Source organism: Opisthocomus hoazin, chromosome 7 (assembly GCF_030867145.1).
Source record: "Opisthocomus hoazin isolate bOpiHoa1 chromosome 7, bOpiHoa1.hap1, whole genome shotgun sequence".
Lineage (NCBI taxonomy): Eukaryota > Metazoa > Chordata > Aves > Opisthocomiformes > Opisthocomidae > Opisthocomus > Opisthocomus hoazin.
The window spans coordinates 33,636,140-33,663,988 of record NC_134420.1 but is presented as its reverse complement, the minus strand read 5'-3'; the positions used below and the strand labels follow the sequence as shown (position 1 = coordinate 33,663,988).

The following is a 27,849-nucleotide window of genomic DNA, read 5'->3' as shown; positions in this document are numbered from 1 at the left end:
TTTCTCCTGTAAAATTGTGTATAGGTTCTACAATACAGTTGATCTAGTAGCCTAGTTACTTTATTGGGCTCTATCTTGCAGGATGCCAAGTACCAAACCTGCAAGTCTGGTCCGACCCGTTACTTTACATGTGGATTTAATTTTAAGCATGTGACAAGTCCTATTAATTACAAAAAGATCACTCATGTTCTTAAAGCCCAAGCTCAGGTGCTTTCCTTGTTTGGCATTAGACAGCTTGGCATCTTACAGGACTGAGCCCTGGGGACTTGATCGTATAAACCCTTTTCCATGTGATTACCAGAGAACTCTCAGGATTACTCACATGAACATATAAAATGGATGCAGTGCATTAGATAAAAGATACCCATTTTCTAGGACCTTGCGTCCAATACTTGCCTCTAGACTATTCCTGTGCTTCACAAAAATCCTTTTGCTGATGCAGCTTATTGTTTTTTCAGGAATCGGTACCAGCTATACTGAGAAAAGCACCAGGAGGCTTGCCAGCAAAGCTGTTCAGGTTCAGCTCTAGCTGCAGACTCCTACAGGGCAGACAGTTTCCCAGCCACCCCTCCCTTTTGCTAGAGAGCTGATGATTTGCGCCTTGGGGGAACCGAATCTGCCTGGTTCCAGCGCTTCCCCAGGTACCATCCCCTGGTGCTTCCCCAGGCTTTCCCATGCCCCTTCCTCCTGATAAGCCTTGAAGGAACTGCTTGGGCAACCCAACTCTACGCCCCCCACACCTGCTTGGGGAGCCACGAAACACTCTTTCAAAGCCACCTTTTCCCTAAGAAGAGAATCTTGTCCTCGGCTTAACTGCACTCCTCTCTTTTTAAGGTTAAATCTGTTTATTTCAGAAATAAGTAATCCTGATGGCTACTACAAACATTGATGTTAACTTCATAGCAAGGGGATAAATCCCACAGCATTTTACCTCTCCAGTAGGAATAATACGTCTCCTAGAGACATGGCATTCACAATAAGGCCTTGGCAGCTGAAGAGGCACATGCTGAAAAACCTCTTCCCAAAGACATGTCCTAGCAGCTAGATGTAGGTCAAACACACAGTAGCCAAGAAAAGCGAAAGAGTAAAACAATGGGCTGGATTACACAGCGAGGGTGGCAGCACCACGAGCAAGCTCCCTCTCAAGCAGTCCAAGTATTTCAAGCCATTGCCGTCCCAGCTGCCTGAGCCCTCTAAGCTTTCCTCAGGTCTTGCAGATGGAGCCCCACGAGATGACCTGCAGTCACACTGTAGGGGCTCTGCAGAGTTCATCAGCACAGCTCATTCCTTCAATTTAATGGCCTACTGTAGTGACCAAAACATTTTTCAAAACAGCCTTTTTTTTTTAAAAAAAACAAAGTCATCATAACTCTATTTTCACAAATACATTAAGTACAGTTGAGACTACAGACCAGTGGAAAAATCACCTCTAAGTGGCTGCATTGCTTCTGAAATTACAACAGCCTTGTGTCCGTGGCTTGCTGCACACACAGCCTACATTCTCATTCTCAGGGACGAGACACGGAGAACTCAGAAAGATAAGAGATTTAAGTTTCAAAAATTGCCATATCTTATTCAATTGCTGCCTCTGCCTTAGCCTGATGACTAGAGCCAGAGGGGTCTGGCTTCATTGGGCTTTTGATCAAAACCCGGAGATGTTCCAAAGCCCAGTGGCTTCTTCACACAGCTTTCTCCTAATTATGCAAACTGGCTCAGCCACACAAGAACCAGCAGTAATCCCAGGTGATTCATACAAACAATCTTAGCTCACCAACACAGTTCTCCTGGTAAAACTGTGCATATAAAATACTTGTAGTGACCTGTTCCAGATCCCGTAAATGAAAGACAAACTATTTACACACAGTTAATCTTGTAAATTCTAGCAGCATGACTGCAGAGTTAAGCAGCAGAAACAATGTTTTTGTTTTCTTGACTGAACTATTTATAGAATATTACTTGCTCTTCTAGAAATGAGTGTGTTTTATTTCCATACATGCAAAATCATCAAATCCCTTTTGGGAGAAAATACCTACTCACTCACATCCTCTAACCTACTGAGCTGAATTAGCCTAAGAATTTGCAGCTTATCACTCGTAACAATACCCAGCAAGAACAGTGCATGATTTGAAGAAGTTATCACAGCCCCAGCAGCCATGACCTACAGAAGGCCAGCTCATCTGTGGCCAGAATGAAGCAAGAAGAGTTACCCTGTGCAAAGACTGAGATACCTTTCTAACATTTACACTGCACAGCCAGCCTTGCGAAAACTGGCTCAGCAATTCACCTATGGTGAGTCTCTTTATTTTTGTATATGGGTGTGCAACAAATTACTTGTTTTTCATCGCCTTCCTGGTACACATAAGCCCAGATTGTGCACCAGAGTTGGTACACTTTCATACCAGTTTTGCAAGGCTGCATGTTGATGGCCAAAATGTTTAATGCTGGCACTTTAAAGGCCTGGTTAGTGGCACACTTTATTCATATGCTCCTTTTTATTTAAAGGACACGTCTACCCCTCCCAAACTCTCTAAAAAGATTTATTAACTATCTGTTACGCACGTCTCTGAGATAGACAAATGAGATCAATGTTTTAGCACCTCCATTTTACACACTGAGAAGCTGAGACAAAAAGAGATATTCCATTGTCCCTGGTGCTGCGTAGTGCTGTACGGGGTACAGGCGATGCAAGTACATGATAGTGGGGCAGGACATTAAATGCAGAGGTTGGCACCTCTACTGCAGACTGGCAATGGGACAGAGATCTTTCACTGCAGGACTTACACATGATGATTCCGTGTCAGTGAATGCAAGCAGAAAGGGACAAGTTCTCTGGTATTCTTACTGCCATGTAAGAAAAGGAAAGCAAACTATCTGGCCAGAGGTTTGGACCAGCAAAGGTGCCCGTTGTAGGAAGAATTTAAAGGTGGTGGATGGGATGGAACAGAGTCTGGTTAAACATGTGTGTAAGAGGAAGAAGCTGATTCACAAGGAGGTCCCACATTGATGAGTTTTCTCTTGGTGACAGAAAGTCACTTTTTCTAACTTGAGTCACAGCTGGATGTTTAAGTGCAATGGAGCAGCAGCTCTTGCCTGTGGTGCCATGTCCTGCTGTGAACAATCTGAAGGCAAGATTAGTGGAGAATTGGAACCTACTCTTTTGCTTCAGTAGCATTGATGGACTCATCTGTAAGCTGCAGGCTTAGCTGATGAATAAACACCTACTTAAATTTAGGCCAATACTTAGGTACTTTGCTGGATAAGAAGCCCAAAAGAGAAGGCCCAGCAGAAATCAGTATTTATTTTGGTATAAATAAAAGCTAGAGCTGTCAAAAAATAATTTTCCTCCCCCATTCAAATGAGAGGTTCCCAATTTGCTATAGAAATGACAGGAAAAAAAAAACCAAAACAGTTGGGGTATGTAGGGATTCCTACAGCCATGATAAATGTTTCCTTTTTCTTACACATTGAAATTTCCTGCCTAGCCTTAAAACAAACAAACAAACAACACTTTCCAGCATCCCTGCTCCCAGATTTCGATTCTCAATATACAGCTTCATCTCATGCCAAAGTGTTACAGAAATGTGACATATATAGGTATATGATAGACCTACCTCAGGATTCAGCATGGCCAACATGCAGATGCGTACTGTAATACATCAAGTGAGAATGGAAAATTATCCACCCTCCTTGTCACAAAAAGTTAAGGGTTTTTTTTTGTTTTTTTCTACATGAGGTGCCAAAAATAAAGATGGGTGAAAATGAGATCTGCTCTAGCTCAACCAGCAGCTACAGGGTCCATGTGGAATCGCTCAGTAAAATTCTTCAACGTGGGTCGTGCAGCGTCTTCAAATACAAAGCTCACCATCGTCCACACTGTGACGTTATTTGACATTTGACCCAATATTTGCCTAATGCTTGACCTAAATACACGGCAGGAGTGTTGTTTTGGCACCACCTACCAAAAATCAAACCCTGTTTCTGTCAGATAATAATTTAAATCAGGCCGTTAGTGCTGCACGCCCGCTGACGCGCCCCTCGCTGCTCCCTCTGCCGGCCTCTGGGCTGGGGCGGGGGCCGAGGACAAGAGCCCACTGCCAGCCCCACCGCAGCAGAACACCCGGCACCGGGAGTCATTGAAAAAAGGTGAAGGGAAAAAAGAAAATCCTAAAAACAGTGATATTTTAAAGTATTGAAGGATATATTACAAAACATGAGGAGAGTTATCTTAAAAGCTAAAGTACTTAATAGTGCGTAAGTGCTTGAATAAAAAGCAGATTTTAAAAAACATTTTACCTCCAAGACTTTGGAGGGAAGACAGCAAAAGACACAGAAGTTGATACAGGCTATTACATTCCATCTTACACAAGGAATCTAGATCAAGTCATGAGAGAACAAAAGTTGCTCCAGTCTGCTGGCTGTCATGTCATATCTGCCCCAAACTTACATTTCATGACAGAAAATGTTTATAAAAGCCATGAACAATTAAAAAAAAAAAAAAAGAAACACTAAAATAAGCTCTACACTAAAGTATCTTTGGTAAATTCACATCTGCAGAACCTGTCAGAAGTCTGAACAATCAATACATTGACATTATAGCCCCCTTCAGGAATATTGTATCCAATTCATCTGAATTTTACAGAAGTACTCTTATTTGGCACCAGAATTATGCTGCCAGTTTTGATCCTAAGACAGTCTTAATGGATCTTAGAGAGGAGCCACGGGCAGATTTGACAATATAACGGGAACCTAATCTTTAATCAGAGAAGTTTCCATATATATTAAGTAGCAGCAAAACTTTTTGTTAAGAAAAGATGTGGCTTTCCTTACAGTGTTCATGGCAAAACAACACTGCTGTCTTGTCGTACTGAACAAGAACCAACACGTGATCGTGTAGAAATCGCTGAAATTGAAAGAGAAACTAGTCAATACTAATTGGCCTATCTGAGAAAAATGATAAAAAGAAATTCTCATTAAATTAGTGCTTTGAATTATTTTTAGGCTCTAATATCTTTGAGTGACACTGGACATAGGAACCAGGGAAAGAAAAAAGAATATGGAACTCGGGAGAACTGAGCTCTTTCTGTGTTCTTCAGTTCAATTTCCAGCTTTACCACAAACCTCCGGTTAAACCTTATAGAAGTAGTTTATTATTTTTGTTGCTCATTTCTGCATTTTTGCATTGAAGTACTTCCTTCACTATACTTAGTATATTTGGACTGCAAGATCTGCTATAGTACATGACTACAGCAGAGAGTATGAGAAACTTTCACAACAACCCACAGCACGATGATCTAACATGCTGCCTGAGTCTCTAGATATTGCCATATAAGTGATCCTAATTTTGTCCTATGGTTTCTAATTTCAGCTCAACTTTGCCTTGGTGAAGTGCCCTGCCTTAAAGAGCGCTGACCTCCACAGGTATGCTGAGCATCTTCCACAAGAGTTGGGGACACTCCTCACTTCCCAGGAGAAACACAGTACCTTGTACAATCAGACACAGCCTCTACAAAGTAAATTGAGACGGTTGAAAGAGATAATTGCTTCTCTGTAAGGATTCTGTTGATTCATCCACAAGCACGCTCACATAGGTATATCCTGTATGTCAGATTAAAAACAGATCAGGCATTATTTAAGTGGGATCTAAAACTCTGTTATCAGTATTTGCCTCAAACAATTTTACAATGGTTCATCATAGCAAATAAAAAATACTTTTGTTTACTTTTACCTCTTGAGCAGCTGGTAAAAAAAAAAAAAGCCATTTCTGTAGTTCAGCTGAACATTAGGCCACCCAGAGATAAGTAAGAGGACAGACACTAGCACAGGACACCAGCTCATTCTCACCAGAGTAGCAGCATACACAAGCTCTACTCCACACCCTCCAAGTGGGTGGGAAGGCTGCCCGCTGTGAGACCTCACTGTTGGCTTTCAGTCCAAAACCAAAGGACAGCAGTGAATGGAGACAAAGCTTTCCAGTCATATTCTTTACACTTACATAGCATGCGAAATTAAAGCTCTACGTGTATGTATGTACGTATCTATATTTAGCCATCTTCTAAAACTGAAGTAGGACACTACCAATTTAAATTCCACTGGAGTTTTTGGCCATACGCACCCTATCTGTTCTCATCAGCATAGCTGCAAAGCTTGGGTAATACCTGACTGTCAGCAGGGTTTACTGTAGGTAATACCACTTCCACAATATTGATACCCGACCCAACACAGAATCATGATACTACCCAGTATCACAAAAAACACTAAGTATATGGGACAAGGAGCAATTAAGATTTCAGGAGGCCTCGGGTGTAATCAGGGTTCTCTCTTCCATTTCTAGCCCTCATCTTTCCAATTGCTCTGATATTACCAAGGGCCAGAACCCTACTGCTTGCCTTCACAGCACCTGCGGTTCAGGTGGTGATAGGAGAGTTGGCAGTTCTCCTCCTTCTCCCACTCGAGGAGAACAGCCAGCTGAGGAGTGAGTGTTGCTCCCACTACTCCACACCGAAGTGCCGTGCAAATACCAGTGCCCAGTTCTGCAGAGAATCCGGTTTGCCTATACTTGGTTGAACAGAAGTCTAGTTTCATGAAAATTATGAGAGTATCAACATCTAATAACTTTATCAATTTGTACCTAGAAAATCACATTAACAGCAACATGTCAATATATTGCCCACCTCTGGGGATTTGTTTCAAATCTATACCACTGTTCACAGCAGTCTTGACTGCTACACTATAATGACTCTTGTAACAGCTTGTATCCATTAAGATGATGAAAACTTGGCTGCACTTGAGCCATAATGCTTGGTTCTGATGATACGAACGTACCACTGAAACATGAAGACCAGCCCATATGAAAGTAAATGTCAGGAATACTTTGTGTAAATCCTAGAGGTCTGGTAATAATACTGACTGTATTGTCACTGAAGCAGTTATTCTAAGTAAGTTTTGTCGATACTGTATTTCTACTGCATATCTATTGCATAGGCTACTGGATGAGATGGAAGATACTTGGAAATAGTATTAACGTGAACATTGCTGCACCCTTGATCAAACTACTTAACCAGGGCAATCCATGCACATAGGTCTGAGTACAGCTGCAGAGGAAAACAGGCATCTAAAGGCTGCATCAGCAACACCTATTCCAGTGTTCTGATCTTACAACTTTGGCTGTAACTATTCTTAAAACCAGCACTTCCACTTGAAACCAAATAAAAGCAACAGACCAGGACAACAGAAGCACCATGTTCCATTAAGAAGCAAGCAGCAACTCACCCCAAGAAATATTACAGTGCACTTGAATTTTACAAAAAACTGGAGACCATCGGAGCATGATTATTTTCTTCATTAGGTTTTGGCATTACCAAACACAAATCTCTCACTCACTGAGCTATGGCATACACTACCTAAGCCTGCAAGGTACCAACACTGCAAAAGTGGGTTGTAACTAGAAATACTATATTATTACGAAGTGAATTATCATACCCTTGAAGTGCTAGCAAGACGATAGTTTGATTCTGCTTACTGACTGGCTGCTGACTAGCTACGGCTTACCAAAACAAAAATCCTACGTCTATGTATGTCCTGAATTATGTAGAAGTCTTGAACTTCTGGATGTAACTATCGCTATAGTGAGCCACTCCAAAAGCCCACGTGCAATTCAAGCAAGTATTCACATGCCCTGGTGCTGATCCCACTGACTGCTGCACTGGCAACTTTTGGAGCTAAGATCCCCTTCTGTGTTTGCTACAGTGGCAGTCTTTCTAGGTGTACTTCGAAACACTTGACAAATGTAAAACACAATAAAACTAAGGTTTAGCCCTAATTTGATGTTGTAGAATTGCATTGCTTGAGTATGCTATATAGCATACAACCAATTCAACAGCATCCTATATAAAAATCAGCTACTCGCATATTAACACAGCACAAGCACTCCCTAGCTGCTGAGAACAGCTCTAAGCCATGACTAGGATGTCCAAGCCCTAGGTGGAATGAAACTACAGAACATTTTGATTAGGTTTCTTCCAAATTTGTTTTAGATGCCCTACAGCTGTCATCCATGTGCTTCTTAAGGGACCTTAAATTGCCACATCTTTGCCCCACACAGTCATTTAATGTTTAACTGAGGAATAAAGAGGTCAGCATAAGATACCTTCCTATGTTGAGCATTAGGTTTTACCACAGTGTCCCCCTCCAAAATGTACAATATTTCTGCTGTCCATGTTGAAAATAAATTACACTACCTTTTACCAAATTGCCAAAAGCTACCTTTAAAAGGAGATCAGTGTTTTCCATAGCTTTTATACATTTAAACCAGAGAAAGGAAAAATCCCATTTTTGGCTAGTGAGTCTATTCTGGATATGCACAGATGGACTGAAATTATTATGTGGTGTAACTGATAAGGAAAGTTAATCACTAGATAGAAATTGGTGGGAAAATAGATTTAAATGGCAAAGCAATATAACTTGCCTGATTTGGCTGCCACCGGCAATGCAACAAAAGTAGCACTCCTGAGATGCAGAAGAGATGTTTATAGCAGGGAAAACAATACAGAGACAGACATGCTGAGGTCTCTTTATCTGATAACTTTCTGGTAATTGCCTTCCATGCCCTGTGGCGTGTAGGATGCACTAATTTGGCATTCAGTGAGTACAGCAAAGAAGTGTAATGCAAACAAAGAAGAGTCAAACTCTACACTACTGCTGTACCTTACTAAATTCCCAAGGCACAGCAGTGTTTCTCTCATCACAAAGTCTGAGGTAGACATTTCTATGGGCCAACATCCTCTTCCTAGAGTCTAGTCTCATTTCCATCAGTGTAACCTGACTGATTTCACCAGTTCTTTCTGACTGGCTCTGCTGTGAGGTCTGGTTCTATTGCCTGGCTGAGTTTTTGCCCTTGGTTTGAACCCCAGCTGAGTGGTTACAGACATTTCTTCCTCTTGTCCAACTGTCTGCTGGCTTCTCCTGTGCTGAAGGTAGGGAACCTTCAAAAACTGTTTCTACCAAAATCAACATGAATTTTGCCTCTGATTTTACTTGGTTAAGAAATTGTCTCTATCACCCCTTCCCGTTTCTTCACCAACTACTGCATAGAAGAAAAGCCATCACTACTGCTGAGCATAACTCAGTTCCCAGACTCCTCCTTCTGTCAAACAGGTTTTTTAAATATTCTTAATTTACATTTTGGGGTTTTCTCCTGTACTTTTTATACTGGCAGTGTCGCACCTCTTAAAAACCACACACAGCTGTGAGTATGTGTGTTCCCCTCTTTCTCATAATAACCAACCCCAAAGACAGCAAGCATCTACTTTACAGTCACTCATTCAGCATCCAGACTCATCACTTCACATAGTTTAATTGTGAGGGAAGCATACCAAGGACAACAAGAATGAAAGGAGAATGGACTAAGGTACACCCACAGGCATACACACATATACAAGTGTGGCGTATGCTCACTAATTTTTATTATCTGCTGTTTATAATCTGGTCACACCACTGATCCCCAGCTCCATTACAAAAAATCTTATCAGTGTACTGTTCCATGCACACAGCAGTCTTTTTCACAAAGATTAGGCAGCAGATGCCAGAGTGAGATTTTGTATCAATAACACACTGAGGCAATAATTAGTAATACATTGATCCTTTACATCCTCATGAAATTGTTCACAGAAGCCAGGATTCACCCCTAGGGAAGGTAAATTCAGCTTCCATTGCATTCAATAAAAGTTGTATGTATTTCTGTAAGGAATGAGTTGAGTGCAGCAGGTTTGGTGGTTATTGTTACAGCAAATCAAGTAAGATGCAATAGATGCAAAGAGAAATGGTTGGGCAAAGATGAAGTCCAAAGTCTAAATGCCAGGTTTGCATGTATGGCAACTGCTCTGCAGCACAGGAGAGAGACAGGCAAACAATACTTACCAGGTTTAATTTCTAGCAGCTTCAGCCTGGAATCCTCAGGGGGATGCAAACGCCTCTTTTTGCGCCAGCAACGTGCTGGGTACGTGTACAGCTGACCTGGGGCCAGGCCTGAAGATTAAAGGCAAAAAATAAATTTAATCATATTTCAGTTTGTAAACCACATTCACCATGTCTCCTTGTTGGAGGGTTCAATCCTGAAAATCGTGAGGCAGAACTATGCACTCAAGGCATCCAGTGTTCACGAGGCTCCTCAGTACCTCTTGGGATCAGGCCTACAGAGAATCTAGGTCTCACATACACTTCACTCAGCTCACTGAAACCAGAGCTGCACATAAATAATTTGTGATTTCTTCAGGGTAAATAGAATTTCAGACTCTCCTGGGTTACAGGGGCACTGCCTCCTCCACAGGCGGACAAGGCCCCTTGGGAGAGATGAGATGAAGTTCCGACATGCAAATCACAAGGTCCTGATGCACAGAGCAGCTCAGGAAACTTGTGTTTTCCAAGTGGGAACAAACCAAGATCCATGAGGTCTGGCTATCTGGACGCTCTATTTTTGCTTAAATTCTGGACTTCTGTTTGAAGGCAGATTCTTCATTCTGGTTATTATCTCCTCATGCCAACATCCTGAATGAGGGAGGAGATACAGCAGTAATGTTTATATTACTGCATGCTCCATTAAATCACATTTGGCATCACTGGCTTCTGAGCTGCCCTGGCTCTTCTGACAGACACCCCTTAGCCAATGTTCAAGCTATGCTTTGCTCTCTTATGTTCAGAACACAGCAGGGCTTCGTGAATGCATTGCTACTAGGGGCACAGAAGTATGCTGCCAAGTGCTTCAAAGTATCCTCAACTGCCCCAGATACTCATGACACACAGAAATACCCAGCAAGACACAGAAAAGCTGGAAGAATGCCTTTCTCTCCCCTGCTTCCCCTGCCCTCTCCATCCACCAATTCTACTTTGGCTCTTCCGTCCTTCTGCTGTTGTTGTCAGTCTTGAAGGGGCTACAGAGAGCAATTGCAATTCCAGACTCACTGCCCTTAGCAAACAGGTAAGGTCGCACAAGACAGAGGAGAGGAGCGGTGTTACCATCTCTGACACTGTAGCAACAGTGAACAGCTGGACAACATCAAAGTGGTGCTAGTAAAGCCGAACAGCTCAAAGGCAGCAGGATGGCCCAAGAGTTCCCAGCCATCCCTTCTGAAGCAGCCAGGAAAGTGTACTAGCCTGGGAACAAAACTAACTCACCAAAACAAATGAGGATAATGAAAAAACAAATATCCTGTTACTTGGGTGGGGGGAAAAAAAAAAAAAGAAAAACAAAAAAACCCACCACAACAAAATTATTCACCTCAGGAGAATGGGCTCATCAAATTCTGCAAGTGAAGCCTCAGCTCCTGGTTTGAAATATTTCAACTGTTGGGATTGACAGTTCAGACTCCAGCACTTTCCACCTACTTCCAAGGCCTTGGGGCATAAACAGAGCATCTACAGCCCACTGCCCGGGTATGGCCTAGCGATGGAGTATTCAGAGATTCTGGCTGTTGCAGGGCACAGAGTGCTACTTAACTGGAGGTTTACATGCCCTTCTTTCATTGCTGCACAGCTTGCTGGGCATTATGCCCACCCCAAGAAGGATACATTTCAGAGCAGGGCACTTGGGACTGGTTTGGAAATAAAAATGTGAATAACTAGCACTTCTGCAGTGTTTGGACCCACTTCTTCATGGCACTTTGCAAACATTAGCCACTGCAAACAATTGCTACTATGCAGAGGTGGATTGTGCCTGGCTCTGATGTGAGTCATTGAAGAGGGGGAGGCAAGAAACCTCACTCTTTCACAGCAGGTCCTGTGCAAGAACTCGTTCACAACATTGAAATGGAGGTCACTAGACCAAAGCAATAAGACAAAGAATCAGCCCTCTGCTGCATAGGCCTCCACAGAGGAGCCAGATGAACAAAATAAGCACCACAGCTTTGAGTATTTGTCCCAGACAGAGAGGAGCAAGGATCTACTGCAGTTTTGAGGGAGTATCTGTTAACGTGGGTTCAATTATTGAGCACTCTTATATGAATTAGCAGTTCTGGATTCAGCCAGGACAGTGAAAGACGACCACAAAAGCTGAAAGCCCAACTAGAAACAAAGCAGGTATCCTTGAAAAGACAGAGGTGGGAAAGCCTCTTCCCTAGAGAACCTACAGGCCATTCCAGGTAGCAGATGAAGCAACAAGAGACAGATGATCCAACATCCATCTCTGCACCCCTTGAGGTAAGCTCTCTGCTCCTATTCACAGTGCCCTTGCTCATTAATACGCAGCCATGTAATGAACTCAAAATATATACCAGACCTTCACTTGATCCAAACTCATCAAATGCTACCTTCGGTTCTCCACCCTGACCCCATTTGTCACTGTGCTGGCTCACACGAAGTGTGGATCTTTTATTGTTTACAACGAGGAGGGGCAATGAGGAAAGGATAAGTTCTGAACTTTGAATCCAGCCCCTCCACAGCTGATCTTGCAGTGTATGTGGAAATAATGCACATACAGATCTTACTGCCTTCAGCCATGGCTTGGTTGTCTCTCCCTCTGGTGCCTTATAGGGCAACCAGAGAAGGTTCCAACCATTTTCTTACAGAGGAAATAGCAGAACCTGCAGTGAGTTATGTTGTTTATCTCATTAGTGTAGGAGAGTCATAACTCAAAGCTAGTGTGAAAGGCCGGGGGAGGAGGGGAAAAGGAGGAGGGAGTTATGTGCAGTATTGTGTGAAATTAACCCTGAACTGTTTATCATGAGATGCAGTTTTCTGACTCCTTTAACAAAGAGGACATCAAGAAACCAGGTCAATATGCTGAGATCTTAACTCTCCTCTCTGTTTTTCAAGCCCTCTGTAAGTGAAAAGAGGTCTTGGAGCTTTGACATTTGCCTTCATGCAGTTTTTCAGGTTAGGGATAGTAAATGGCAATGAACACAGCACACAAGACAGACACCAGCGTGTTTGGCAGACAATTTTCAGAGCCCTTCAGTATGGGCATAAGTGCATTGTGTACAGGCTGAAAACAGGCATGCTAAAACTGTAGAGGGATGCTTTGACCACCATAATACTACAAGAAATAGATGATGTGAAAAGACCCAAGGGAGCACTAAAAGGGCTAATAAAAATCAAGAAAGAGAAGACCAAATATGGGGGAGGAGGGCTGCTTCATTTCACACTGATTATTCTAATTCAGAATAGCAAAGGCATCAGGTTTGGTGGCTGATGCAGATGGAGGAGGCTCGTTTCACTCAAGACTCTCTGTGAAGAATGTTCCACCATTAGTCCCCCCCTGCAGCCCTGCAGGAGAAATGCCACTGATCCTCTTTTGCAGGGTAAGCTGCTGAACCGTTCCCTATCAAAAGTGAGGAAAGAAAGATTTGCACAGTGAATTTGCTCAAGGTAGTCCAGAGAGCTTGTGGTTGAGAAAGACAAAGTGTTAAGACCTCTTGGTTCCTGGTGTGATGCCAGAACACTGTTATGATGATATCTTCTGTAAGTGTGGAGACACCAATGAGACCCATACCAGACTACCTATGTCTATCTTTGTAGCAGACATTCTTGCCAAAACATTACTTGTGGATATTATGGATGTATGCGTGCTTATGACTGCATTTAAAAGGATAAAAATAGCAGCACCTTACTCATAACCAGATGCTACAAGAACAGAAATTCCTCAAGTATAAATGGATTAACAAAAAAAAAAAAAAAAAAAGGCATAATCTCTTAGGAATGGGGAATTGTCAGCTGAAACAAAAACCCAACTGTGATCATGAAGCAACCTACAAAAGAAGGGTTAGCCCAGAACCTTAGACAACTCCCAGCCTGTAAACCACATTCGTCGGTCCCAGATTACCCCAGTAGCTTTGGCAACTAAAACATTCTCAGGGTATTTTTAATGCTGGTAAAACACTTGTTGTCTCCTGCACCAGAAGTGGCTGCATGTTACTCTAGAAAGAGCTTTCTGATAGTAACTGCAAGACAATACTAAATCTACTTTGGATACTTTAGGAATAGGAGCAGTGCAAGCATCCGTCCCTCAGTATGTCCTAGGAAAGGGAAAGGGAAAGCTTCAAATAAGCACTCTACAGAAGTGGCAATTGCTTTCTCAGTTTGCCCCCAAGAGGGGAGGGAAATATCCTATGTGTTCCTCCCACTCTACCTCCTGTAAACTGCCTAGTGGAGGAGGTAAGAGCAGGCTGCACCTTCCCATAATTCCAGATCTGGAGGTTTGGGGGTTTATGACCCTTTACTCCGCTCTCGTGAGACCCCACCTGGAGTACTGCATCCAGCTCTGGGGCCCCCAGCATAAGAAGGACATGGATGTGTTGGAGCGGGTCCAGAGGAGGGCCACGAAGATGGTCAGAGGGCTGGAGTATCTCTCCTACGAGGACAGGCTGAGACAGTTGGGGCTGTTCAGTCTGGAGAAGAGAAGGCTCTGGGGTGACCTTATAGCAGCCTTCCAGTACCTGAAGGGAGACTGCAGGAAGGATGGAGAGGGACTTTTCACAAGGGTGTGTAGTGATAGGATGAGGGGGAATGGCTTTAAACTGAAAGAGAGCAGATTTAGATCAGATATTAGGAAGAAATTCTTCACCATGATGGTGGTGAAACACTGGCACAGGTTGCTCAGAGAAGCTGTGGCTGCCCCCTCCCTGGAAGTGTTCAAGGCCAGGTTGGATGGAGCTCTGAGCAACCTGGTCTAGTGGAAGATGTCCCTACTCATGGCAGGGGGGTTGGAAGCAGATGATCTTTAAGGTCCCTTCCAACCCTTACCATTCTATGATTTGATGATTCAATATGGTTTACAGGAATTGTCAAGTGTATATGCAAACATGTGCATGTCGTGCTTCTGGTGCGCACTCACCCTAGCCCCCTCCCTGCCTGGATTCTCCAGTCTGCACTGAAAAAAACCCAAAACAATAGAAACCCAGTTTGGTGCTGTCAAAAAATCTTTTACCTGAGCTAATGGTGGGTCAGATACTGACCTATACTCCAGCAAAATTCCCACTGGTATTCAGGAGGACTTCTGCCTGAGTAACATCTCCAGTCTTGGAACTGGTGACTGTCCTTGGCCTTTCAAAGAAGGATTTCAGATGGATTTACTCTAACAAAGGAAACACCAACCAAAGTCTACAAAAATAAAGGCGCTCTTTTCCCTTGAGCTTCACTGAGCTTTGGAACAGGCATTAGCCAAAGCTCTTTAAGGACGTAGACCAACTTCTTTCTGCACCTGGGGAAACTGCTGCTCCACAACTGACATCCAAGTAACTTGTCCAAAGCAGAACTGTGAGCTATAGGTATATTTCTAACCATCAGAACAATGTTCATTCCAATAAATTGACTCTCCTGTATTTTACCTCAGCTCTATACCCTTTCCAATATAATTCCTTATTTTCAGCACTCATCTGAGAAACTCCCACCTCCACCTCTCCACCCTGAATATAATTCCAGTTCTGCTTAGAGCAGGGCCTTGTGTCTTCTGGTACAGACTGGGATCAACAGCATCAAAAGAGCTACAAAGATGCAGCCTTAGAAATTACCATGTCAGGAACTTCTTTGGGTAGAGAGAAAATAATTAGGATGAGCTCTCTGCAGTTACCAAAGGAAATCCCCTGCAGGCACAGAGGTTTAGGCAGCTTCTCTTCTGTGTGGCCTGTAGCAAGTTTGAGCTCCTATTAATTAAACCCCACGAGGGCTCAGTGGCCAGCCCTCCATACATGCACATGCATACACAGACACCATGCTACCAACCTGGTCCCCTGTGCCTCTTCTCCATCCAGATGTAGCAGTTGTTCTGAGCTACCCCAGTTTGCGAATCCAGGAAGGGAAGGCGGACACTTCGCTCGGCACACAGCCGAGAGTTGTAGCTGCGACAATGCTCAATTGCTTCTTTGTAGAACTGGTCCCCGAGTCTGTCAAAAGAGACAGGACAGAGAATAAGAACGATTGCACTGCCCCCTTAAACAAGACTAGGAAAAAGGGGACATAAGGATGGTCTAAAAATGGACAAGCAGAAAAACTTTCCCTGAACATGTGCAAAGTTAGCTGACATGAGACGATGCTAAAGCGGATCATGCAGAAAGTGCCACCAAAAGATCAGACTCTATGAACTGAAAAGAGATCTTTTCAGTAGTGGCATCACTACTGAATGAGCAAATGATGCAACCACACTGGCCCATGACCCTGGACCCGGCAACACATACACCACGGTGACCTCATCCTATTATTTCTCTTCCCCTATAGTTTGTCCAGCCAATTCAGCAAACTAGTCACTTCAATCCTGTGTTACGACAACTCCTGCAGTATATTTTGAGCAACCAGAAAGTCGGCCAAGTTTAGAAGAACTTCACTCCGGCATTTCTGGTGTCTGAGAGCCCATAAGAGCAAAGAACATAGTCCTCATATTGTTTGCTTCTGAGGCACGAACACACACCCCTTAACAACTAGGGCCATGTCTGCAACAGTCAGACTAGACACTTTGTCATAGCCCTTCCAGAGTTTTCCACAGTCAAGCCTGAGGCACCAACAGCAGGCTACAACAGCGACCGGTAAAATCCAGCATGGCAAACGTGGCTTTCCTCTGGAGCCCAGTGGGAGGAACAGTTCTAAAGACAATGATGTCACTTATTTCATAAATAACTATTTGTTCAAAAACTCTGTAGAATCTTCGTCTTCCCTTGAGAAAGGTTTAAAAACTCTGCCTCCTGGAAATTACCAAAATCCTCCCTCCAAATTTTTCTAAACAGGGAAAAGCATCGAAGTAGAGCTACCCTGAGGACATAAAGCAGCTGTCACACTGGAGCATTGCAAAGTAGGCGGGCCACACTGCTGCACCTCATTCTTGATCTATTGTCAAGGTGAAATTCAGTCATGACATGAATAAGCTACTTATTAGGGGTAAGTTCATTAGAAAATACGAGTAGAGTGATACATGGCAAAATGTGATCTGACTCCGATATGCCTTAGTGTGCAAAAAGAGTATAGCATGCACAGCAAGGGAACCAAAGGAATGCACACACAGAAATAAAAAAGAGGCTCCCTTTCCTGTCTACTAGTTGTTTTCCCCGCTACCCTCCTCCATATGCACATATGGCATTTTAAATGTATACTCCTTTTGCATACCTCTGAATGTCAAATCAGTGCAAATTGCTCTGGTTTACCATTTGTGTCTTTTTCCTGACTCATGTCGTTTAAGTCACTCCTCGGTTGCACATTATGACTTCCATGGAAACCATACTCTTGTCCCCTGGGCTGTACTGGCCCAATATCCTCTTGCTGACAGGGGCCAACAGCAGAGGCTCAGGGAAGAGTATAAGAGCAGGGCAAATACAGAGGGAAGCACCTCTAGTTCCGCCCTGTAACTTCTGATCATCAGAACTTAACTTCCCCAAGTCTCAGGTTATCCAACGGTGGGGATATTACGTTTAACAGACCTTGACGAATCTTTCTTCCATGAATTTATCCAACCAGCTCTTCAACACACTCATCTTTTTCATACCTAACACATTGTGGGGCAGGGAGCTCCACAGATGAAATATGATTCACATGAAAAAAAGCATTTCCTTGTGCTTGTTTTAAGCCATATCTCAATTATTTACAATTACAAGTCGCAAGTCTCCCACAAAGCTTCCAGCAGGTCATTTCTCTAATGAGCAGAGGGTATCCAGCATGCTGAGCTCCTGGATGTAGAATAAGCACCGTGGCTGGATCCTGCAGCCCACCAGCCTCCTGCTGCCCTCTGCCACTCTGACTTCAGCTGCCACGTTTCGGAGTGTGCCCAAGGGAGAGGAGGGAGAGCAGTCCTCCACAAGCAGCAACTGCACACAGGAGTCAGCACGTCCTTTGGCTACAGAGCCTTTCTAAGGGTTGTCCAGCGGTTTCATGCAGCAGTGAATGTCCATGTGATTCTGGTACCTCACAGCCCTGTGCCCCCCGACCGCTGGCCACCAGCTCCTGGGCAGCAGCTGGTGCAGGGATCTTTGCAGGGCAGCTAAAGGAGAGAGCTCTCTGGACTGCACAAGCGAGGGGAGGGCAGAGCTGTGAGCAGAGCGCCTACAGCAGGATCCCTCCGGGCACCTAATCCCCCACGATGACCTCAAACCCCTCTCTCCATAAAAGGGAGGAGGGAAGGGGAGCAGAGGAGAAAGGAAAAGATAAGCTGCAGTACTATACAAAGAACGTGACTAAGAAGAAATAAAAGCTTATTAAAAGCTGTAATTAAAGTTGTACACTTGTGTAATTAAAGTCAGTAACAAGGAGACTCCAGGTGATCAAAGATTAACAGGTCTTTCCCCAAACACATGAGCTTCCACAGAGCTGTGTCGGGTTCCCCCTATATTAAGCCAGGGATGCTCATGACCTCCAAGGAGTTTACCGGAAGGAAGAGCACAGCTGTGAGACACCAAACTGCCACCACTGCATAGGTTTTCTTTATGCTAAAAGTTATTCCAGTCATTAGAATATACATATCACAAAGCATCCATATTAAAAAAAACGGTATGTCACAGCAACACAGATATAGGATCTGGCTGGAGATTATCTCAGTTTCCTCCTTCTGCTAAGATCAAAAATAACTATAAATCTTAGAATGGTAAATATTTCACTTTAAATGAAACAGTCAAGTCGGGTGGTATATTAAATTTCAGATTTTTCTAAGGGAGGAAGAGGTTTTCAAGGTCATAATGGCAGAGAAGCTACCAAGTTAATGGGTCAAATTCGCTCTTGACACAAGCTTGTAGTCTAGCTGTTTCATTACATTTATTTCAAAGATTTTAAACATGCATCTTTTGCCTTAAAGAAAAATAATAATTTTAGAGAAGCATTCAGTCACCTCCATACTTCAAGAAACCTTGCCTTGGCTCCACTACAGCAAGTATGACCAAAAACCCCAGCCCCTAAGTATTCACTGGAAAGGTATTCAGATATTGGGACCTTGAGGGCTTGCCCTGATTATTAATAGAATTTTTTTTAAAGTGACAAATAATTAAATATAGGAAAATAAAGAAACAATATTTTCTTATGAAAGTCATATCTCGGCGGAAAACAGCTTCCTTGAAATTACTTTTGGGTGGTTGGCTGTTTTGTTTTACCCTTAGTCTTCACTGGAGTGACTCTGACTTGTTCCAAATTTCAGTTAGTTATTTTTTAGGCATTTTAAACTTAGAGATTTTTTTTTCTTTGTTTTCAGTGCTACATATCCAAATACAGCATATTTTATCTTACGCAGGAAAACCAGAAAATATTATTAGAAGCGAGGCAAAAAAAGGGAAAGTACAGTCTTATTGTGCTCATCGCTGTGGAGTCACTGAGGTGGGACAAATCCCAGCCCTCTCCCAGAAGGTTTGCCACGGACCTGGAGAGCAGACAAGGGCGGGAATAAGACTAGAGAGTACATGAGCTCAAATGAAACTCAAACAGACCGGCTGACTTAAAAGACTCGCTTAAAAGCAAGTGAGATACACCAAGAGAAAAATATAAACGGGCAATATTAATAATAAAAAGTGTATCGTCTGTCAGAAAGATTAATTATCTGATGTTACATGCTTCATAATTTTCTCAAGTTGTGTTGCTATGGAAGACTTACACTTCATCTCCTAAAAAAATATCTGTAAAAACTATGGGGAATTTCTGCATTATTTTTATGAAAAGTATGCGTGAGTCAGCGCTGTGCTGTGACTGACTGCAAGGGTCGATTCTTCCCTTTGGACACAGCAGTGAAAGGTCGCAGAGACTTGTCTAGATTGATATTAATGACACACATGATATTAATGACACAAAATCATCAGCATATGCGTAATTTCAAAGATGCTGGGGAAAAAAACTCAAGGAGCAGACACGAACTGCTGGGGAAGGAAGGCAAATCATACTGAAAGCAGCACAACTGGAAATACAGAATAAAGCTGTCAGCACCCTGCGAAAAGCACACAGCCCCCCAGCACAGGGCCACAGGTGAAATCCCAGACGCTTGGGACAGGCAGGCCGGTGACACTGCTGGCACACGCGCAGGCTTTGCATTCACATCCCAGCCTGAGGACACCAAAATAACCCAGCTCTGGCTGACTAATAAAAGCTCCCCGGCTTGGAAAAGAACAACCTATGCTATTACAATCTTCTGCAAGGCCGCATAGGAGGGGTGTATGTCCGGTAGGAGTTAGGGGCTCTCTTTTGGTGGAAAAGGGTGGGCCTGAAACTAACCAGCAGGCTTGGAGCAGCGGAAGGGACGCGTGAACGGGCAGGTGAGCCCTCTGAAAGCACCACCAGCCCCGTGGGTCCCGGGACAGCAACCTCAGGCTGCTGCTGTTCAGTGCAGCCTTGTAGGTAGTCACCGGCGTGAGAGCATGCACCAGGATGCAGGACCAGACCCCATTATTTTCAGGGGGTCATTGACCCCTTAAGCATAAGAGACAGAGGTTTTCTATCATGGATTTAGGTCAGCTAACACAAAAGTCAGTGAAGAACAATGCTTCCCTTCTCTCAACCTCTGCCTGCCTGCTCTAACTAGACCATAGGATTTCTGAGCAGACTCCGACTTACTACTTCTCTGTACAGTACCTAGTGCCATGACTCCTCTGTCTAGGCAAGCCTTAAATGAATAAAAAACAACAAGAACTGGCCTGGCTTATAAGCTTGTAAATTAGCAAGAAGGACCAAGAGTCTGGCTTCACTCCAGCTGCTTCAGGACTTCTGCTTCTCTGCTGGTGAGGAATCCTGATGGACCCTGAAAGCAGTGGAGCAGCTCTCCACCACCCCTTTCCAGCCAATCCTGCAAAGTCACAGTTATTCAAGTGCACTACACCTTTTACAAAAGCTACAAAATGGGGAGAACCTAGCGCACCCCTCCTGCAGTGCCTATCACACTTCAGGTTAGTATCTAGAGGACAGCACTCACTGAAGACATATAACCAGCCAAGCTCAACCATGATTACAGGCCCACATCACCCCTGGAAGACTTGTATAACAAAGAACCAGTCCTAAGTGCAGCTCTTTAATTTCCACCAGATCCTCTGAGTATGAATCCAGACTGTCTCTAGTTCCTGACGCCAGGCCCCTTTCTAGTCATTTCCGTCTAAAGCCATGCTCACTACATGACTAGGCAAGTAAAAAGCTGATAGCACAGAAAGAAATGACTAATCACATAACAGAAAGCAACAGACTTTTCCTTTTGAAGTTTGCAATGGTCCCCAGCCTTGATCAAAAATGTGGGACTTGCTCTTCTCAAGACCTTGGAGTTTTTATTTACTATACTTTTATCCTCTAGTCTTAATCATTTGATACCATGACAAACACTGACAACAACTGAAAAAGTCATTTTAAATGAGAAATTGTTCTTTAGCAGCACTGCCATCCAGTTTCAAACTGGGCAAGATCTGAGAAATAGTGGGAAGCAAATGATGCAACGCGGCTTCAGAAGATACTCAGCACTCTCCCTTTGGAGACATCCATGAAGAAGCCTGGAAATGAAACACCAGTGGGGTCTTGGGCCTTCTCACAAAGATGGATAGAGACTAAGAAATCATGCAGATGCTGCCTGAGCTATGAATCAGCTGCCTGCAACACTGCAGACCAAGAGGTACTGCTTGACCAACCGCATCTCTTGGCAAGCACTGAGAGAACTGCACTGAGCTGGCTAAACTCGTTCCTTTCCAGCAGATCCTAGAAGGCCTCTGACACGCAGCTGCTCCTCCTCTCCATGAGCCTTGACATGAAGAATGCCACAGGGCTCAATTCTTCCACCACTTCCATTTTAATATCTATGCAAAACCTCCAGGGAATATGATGAAGTATATGGGCAGCAATGCCAGCCATTACGTTGATAACATGCAGCTTCATATATCTTTTCCCCCTCATGCAGACGGCACTCTCCCAGATCGCTCAATGTTGAAAGCAACGGTAGCACGGCTGTCAGAGGCTGAAGTCAGAAGAGATAGTAGCAAGCCTGGCTGGAAGTGAGAAACATTACAAACTATGAGCTAACATTGTTTAAAGACAGACACTAATGTGGACAATCTAATAGACACAGTCATCAAAAGGGCCTTCCTCTCTCTGTCTCCTCCATTCCCTCCCCCTCTCTCTCTCTCCAGTCAGCTAATTCTCTTTTCATGTAGTGGTCTGGCCATGCTCATGTGTGTTTTTCACATCTGTGCTGGCCTGCTACGACTCTCTTACCTTAGACTACATAAGCAACGAAGCCAGAGCTAGTTGCAAAACTGTGTTACCTACCCTACCACAAACCAAGCCAAAAGAAATCAGTAGTCTTCATTCCTTTTCCTCACGCACTCTGAAACATCACTGGTTTTCACAAACGGCACAGTGGGCTAAGTTCAAGCTGCTTGAACAGCTGCTTCTCCTTTCTAGACCCAGAACAGCAGATGCAACTGGAAACCTGTGCTTAACAGAGCCCAGTATCACCAGACTCCTGCAGCACCTCCAGACAGCAGACCCCCAGGTCCAGGGCAACGTCCTGGAAGAGATAAAGTATTCTGCTCTGCTCATGCTCACATTATGCTGCAGGATCCTAACACAACATTCCTCAAAAGATCGAAGCAAAAGAAGATATAACATATTCAAGAGTATTAGGCCACTGTTAAGCATTAAACAACAAAGGACTGGCTGGGCCTCTCCTTTGACTGTACTCTCTGGAACTTCTAGTCTACATGCAGCTCCTAAATGCTACAATCATACACCCTTTGCAACTGCAGAGAGGTAGGATAACAAGGCTCAACAGAAATACAGAATAGCTTTCCTGATATTAGGTGAAGCATTACAGATTGCTAGAAATCCTACCACAAACTCCGAGGGCAAGTCAGAAAGTGCAGGAATTTGCAGATTCAGTTTTCTCGTAATGGTCAGTTACGTCTGTTCCTGCATGACATCTTCAAATGATGCAAGGGGTGTGAACGTGAGCAAAGGCAAAACAGGATTTCCAGATGGACTTCAGAATGACTCAAACTTTCTGGGCTTTCAGTTTTTTAACATAAACTTGGCAGCTTTATAAAGACCCACAAACACATGTCTATCCTTGACTCTCTAAGACTCTCCAAGAGCGAGAGTCATTGAGACATTTGTTTAATTTCTATACATATTGAGTAATTTCACCTGATGCACAAAAAGAGGTTTGTATAACTTTCCCCAGTATGGGAGTCAGAGAAAAAAATGGCTAGCAGAACTGTTTCAGCAGTAGAGTACACAAATCAGACCACAAAGCAGTATACACTTCCAAGCACAGTGACGAGACAAGTGTTGCTAGAGCAGCAGTGATCAAAGGGTAAATGAAAGGAAAGGCTTGCAACGAGACTTAATGCCTTTCCTTGGAAAAACTCATACAGCAGGTCAAAACAGACAAGCTTTCAAGCATTTGTTTAAAAGTGCTGTGCCAGGTGCATAGACTGTATGTGGTGCAAGATATTAGGAGCCATCAGAGAGATGATGACAAGTTCCTGAGTCAGCACTGGCAAAGCCCAGAAGTTACAGCAGCCAAGGAGATGTCCTGAGCTACGAGTATAGGTTGAATCCTAGACCAGTGAAAAAGCAAGGTGATACTTTCCACCATCCTCCTCCAAGCACCCAGCACTAGCCCATCCCTAGGTGTAGAAGGGCAAAAGAATCCCCTTTTGCCAGGTATTTATCAGCAGACTTCCCCTGGTGGGTTGGAAATCCCCTCTGGCTATTCATGGCCAGAATCGACAGGCTTCTCACTGCTTGAATCATGGTGTGATGCTGAATCATAACAGAGAACGTGGCCTCACAGAGTGAGCTAAATTCTTCACTACTCTGGAAACAGGCTGTAATTTAATCCAGTGTGAAACTACAGGTATCATCTCATGCAAAAAATCTGTCTCTGAAGAAAAATGACAAAAGGTAGGCATAGCTTAGAATTTGGGGAAAACTGATATGATTAGCCCCACCCTCACAAGTATTGTGGAAGTATGAGAGCTCTGCCAGCATTTCCACTTCAAGGAAAGAAACAGCAGCAGAAGTTAACACTGCCAAGAAGAGTGTGGTACGTCAGGGTCATTTGCTGACAGCAGCCTGCAGGCCAAATCTGTCTTTCAGGGTTAAAGGCTGCTGCCACCTTTGTGCAGGAAGGACCAGAGCTGGAGGTGTTCCTCTTCAGGCAGCTGCGCATGGCCCTGCGCAAGGCCTGCAGCAGTGTTCCCAGCTCCCAAAGCCAAAAACGGGGGATCACTACGCCCACCTTACTCGGCAGTTAACATACAGAGGTTTTGGCTAGATACAAAGAGTATCTGTGTATGGTACAAGATCATGTGTGTTTAGATGAGGTATTTCTGAAGACTAATTACTCGCCCCCATTCAAATACACTGGACTGTGAACAATTGCACTATGGTGCTTGGGGTAATTTGCCCACTTCTCCTCTTACTTTTCCTGCATTTCCATGGAGAGGTAACAGCAGCAGTTTCCATGCCACACACCACGCTGTCTAAGGTGTTTCCACAGGCAGACGTTACACACAACTTCTATTGGACTCAGCACAGTGACCAATTAGGTTAATCTCAGAGGTAGACTCCTTGGGGATATCTCAGAGCATCTATTCTTTCTCAGGCCAGGGTTTCTGTTTTAAAGAGATGCAGCACCATCCAATTAAAAGAACAACAGGTGCAAAAGGTAGTAACCTAGCCCTCTTTTGTATCTGAAGACAGCAGTCAGAATTCAGCTTGGTCCTAACCTCCCCCAAAAGGTCAAAAATTTTCTCCAATTACTAAAGGAACGAACTAATGAAAACTTCAGCAACAACATTAGACTGGACATGACAACATCCATGAGGGTTTTTTAAAGAAGCATCTCAAGCTGCTGGGGCTTAGGGTCACCAGAAGTCTGTTTGGCTTGGTGCAGTCATAGCCTTAGGGGCCAGATGTAGTCAAAGACAAAGTTTATGTCTATCTATTCAACTCCCTCAGTCCTGATTTCCCACAGTGGACCTATCTTTTGCACTCCTATATCCAGGAGAAAGGTAGATCAGTACAAAAAGTAATCTGTCGCCCGAGCTGGCATTGGGAAGCCAGCACACCAGACTTCTACAAAAGACTCTGCCGTGACTTCTGTTGCAGCTTTAGCAGTTTCCCTGCAGAACACAGGTAACACTCTACGCTTACCTCACTAATAAATCGTGTGCGTTACTTTAGGTACTGTCTGTACTAGAAGATGCTCAGACCATAAACAGACATGCTCTTCTAGCTCTAGCTGTGCAGGCTAAATATATCACCCATCCCCTCCTACCCTGCTGCATTTCGCTGCTTGTCTCCTATGGCCTACTGCTCACACACCTCCTGACAGTAGCAACACTTGTGCGAGTGCACCTGATCCACTTCAGGCCAGGTCATTCGACCTGTTTGGGCAAACCCAGCCAGCATTGCCTGGAGGAGCTGAGGGACAGCTCACAAGAGCCCTTCTGCCACCAGAGGTAGTCTCTAGCAATACAAGCAGCTTGGGTTAGTCAAGTAGCACATTTGTTTGTTTGCAGTAGGAAAACGCCTGTCCACACCATCAGTGGCAACTGCTATGTCACCCAGTCAGCACAGCCCTCCCAGGAGACACAGCATACACAAATGGAAGGAGTTTTTCCCTACAACCAGAGTTGCATCATCAGCCCAAATGACATCAGCTAAGCTGACATAAACATTCCTTTTCATGTGTCTCTATGTATCTCATCTTTCACGAAGCCATGTGTCTCCAACAGATCTCAACAGGCAGTGAGACGACAGGAAAGAGCATGAGGGTTTTGCATACTTTTAGCCATGTCAGAGTTGCAACTGTCCAAGCTCTACAGCATGGTCCCAGTTTGAATGACCTCTGTTAGCCCTCTTGGAAGTTCCCAGGCTGGGATTTCCCCTGGACCTTGTGTAGTTATTTAGTAGACAAATATACAGTGTCATCCAATCCAGATGGCAGAATTTAGCATAGATTGAAATAAACATGCAAGTAAAAGAGTAGTAGAAATGTTCCCAAGTGGCAGGCAAGCTTCTTCACCACACAGAACTGTAATTACATTAATATTTTAGGTACTTGCCATCCTTTGACTCAAAAGAGTTAGTGAGCTCACGTTTTTCTGCTGACTTGCCTCTTTTGTAGGAACCTTCTATCTCCTGCTGCAAAGGAAATCCCACTACAGGAAACAATCCATTTTGCTCAGGTGAAAACAATCACACAAGTAGCAAAGCAGAGATTTATATAGATCTAGAATAAAACCACATAATTATTAGAGTTTACTTTGCCTCTGAGGTCAGCCTTGGAAAAAAATCAGCCATAGCCAACACTTTAAAGATAAAATTACTAATCTTGAATGGGTAGCGCTTTCAGTTCCTCAGTCACAATATGTATGACAAATAGAATACCTATGTAAGAAAACACAAAAATCCACTCTACCCAGTCAATAATTATTAACCACACAAAACACTTACAATGGGAAATCATATTTTCTGTTCTCTACAAAGTCATCTTAAGCCTAGATAATTAACATTATGTTTCTTTGAGTTATTATTTCTCTTGAATACACAGGAACAATCATTCTGTTACTTGTATAAATCTACTGACCTCAACAGACATACAGCAGGGATATACTTGACTCATGCTACATAGGGGAATTCCCGAGAGGACTGTGAATTAAATTTCTTTTTCTCACCTCCTTCCCTCAGTTCTGCCCACAAATGGAAGTAGGGCAGATTACGGGCATTCCTCTGCTGAAGTATCATCATTACGCCTCAAAAAGGAACAGCAGAAGTTAGAAGTAAGAGGTGAAACAGATGCACTGTGTCCTCCAACACAACATCTCACAGCTCCCTCAGCATAAAGAATACTCTGTGTTGAGACCACACTTGAACTAACTCAAAGGTCTAGGCACAGGATCTTCTGCACTTGGAGCACATCCCATAGGAGCAGAGAAAATCCTCATTGCAAATACACGTATTACTTTAACTCTGAGGAATGATGTTTCAAACACCTGTGCCCTTATTTTTCTAGAAACTTACGCAGCATATAAGAGGAACTGTTTGACAAAGTCAAGAAAAAGCACTTGCCACAACTAGCTTTCAGAAACTCAAATATCTGATGGTTGTTCCCCTATACACCAACTTTCCTTGCACGTATTTTTCTTCCAACTTGCCTCCTGTTCTCAGCACCACCTTAACTCAAGTATCAGACTGAGGTGGTTGCTACTGTAGAACAGTTAAAGCAAATAGAAAAGCCTTGTAATTCACTTAGCAATTAGCAAAGCTTGCAGAAGTGTGTTGCTGCGATATCACTGCACAATAAAGATCCTCTCTTCTGCTCAAACAACTTCCTCTTTTGGAAAGTCTCACTATTCTTAAAGATTCCAGTTGTTTAACATATATTCCAATCATGCTAGGGCAGATCTCAGACCCATCTTTGGCCCTATGTGTTCACTGAAGTGTTCAGACTCATGATGAAACCCTGTCTGCGACCAAGCATCAGGCCCCAGTTAGCAAAGCACCTCACCGAGTGTGTAGATCTCCTTCAATTCAAAGTTGAGCAGATACTTGAACATCTTGCTGAACAGACATAGCAGCTGGACAGAGAGCGCATGTTTCAGTGTACTTTTAGAATGAGGTCTTAGAAGCAGGTACACGTGGGCAAGCCTGTTCAGGTCAGTTTATCATGTTTTCCTAGCTGGAACTAGGTAGAGCTAACATATTACGTCCATTGGCTTTCTGGGATGTTATATCACTGCAGCAGTTAAAGCTGTAGGTCACAAAACTGTAATCTAGGGATCATGAGACAGTCATTAATCAATCAACCAGTAGAAACAGGAGCTGGGTAGCTATCATTATCTCTACCTTACAGATGAGACACAGAGAGTTTGCATAACAAAGCCATAGAGCACAAGAAGGCACTTCTCTTTTTTCCCAGTTTTGCTCCAT

The 27,849-nt window shown here is 43.6% G+C and overlaps 1 protein-coding gene across 9 annotated transcripts in view; it reads right to left on the bottom strand.

The window, feature by feature from the left end:
* DPF3 (double PHD fingers 3) overlaps positions 1 to 27,849 on the bottom strand; it is a 191,656-nt gene that overhangs the window by 104,919 nt on the left and 58,888 nt on the right. For all 9 annotated transcript variants that reach the window (XR_012764520.1, XR_012764521.1, XR_012764522.1 and 6 more), the window contains exons 2-3: positions 15,709 to 15,869; positions 9,916 to 10,023 (exon numbers count right to left, since the gene is read on the bottom strand). Coding sequence is in view for 5 of the 9 variants with exons in the window: in XM_075426127.1 (XP_075282242.1) it covers positions 9,916 to 10,023; positions 15,709 to 15,869 (269 nt within the window). In the remaining 4 variants the exon portion in view is untranslated. The remainder of the gene's footprint in view (positions 1 to 9,915; positions 10,024 to 15,708; positions 15,870 to 27,849) is intronic.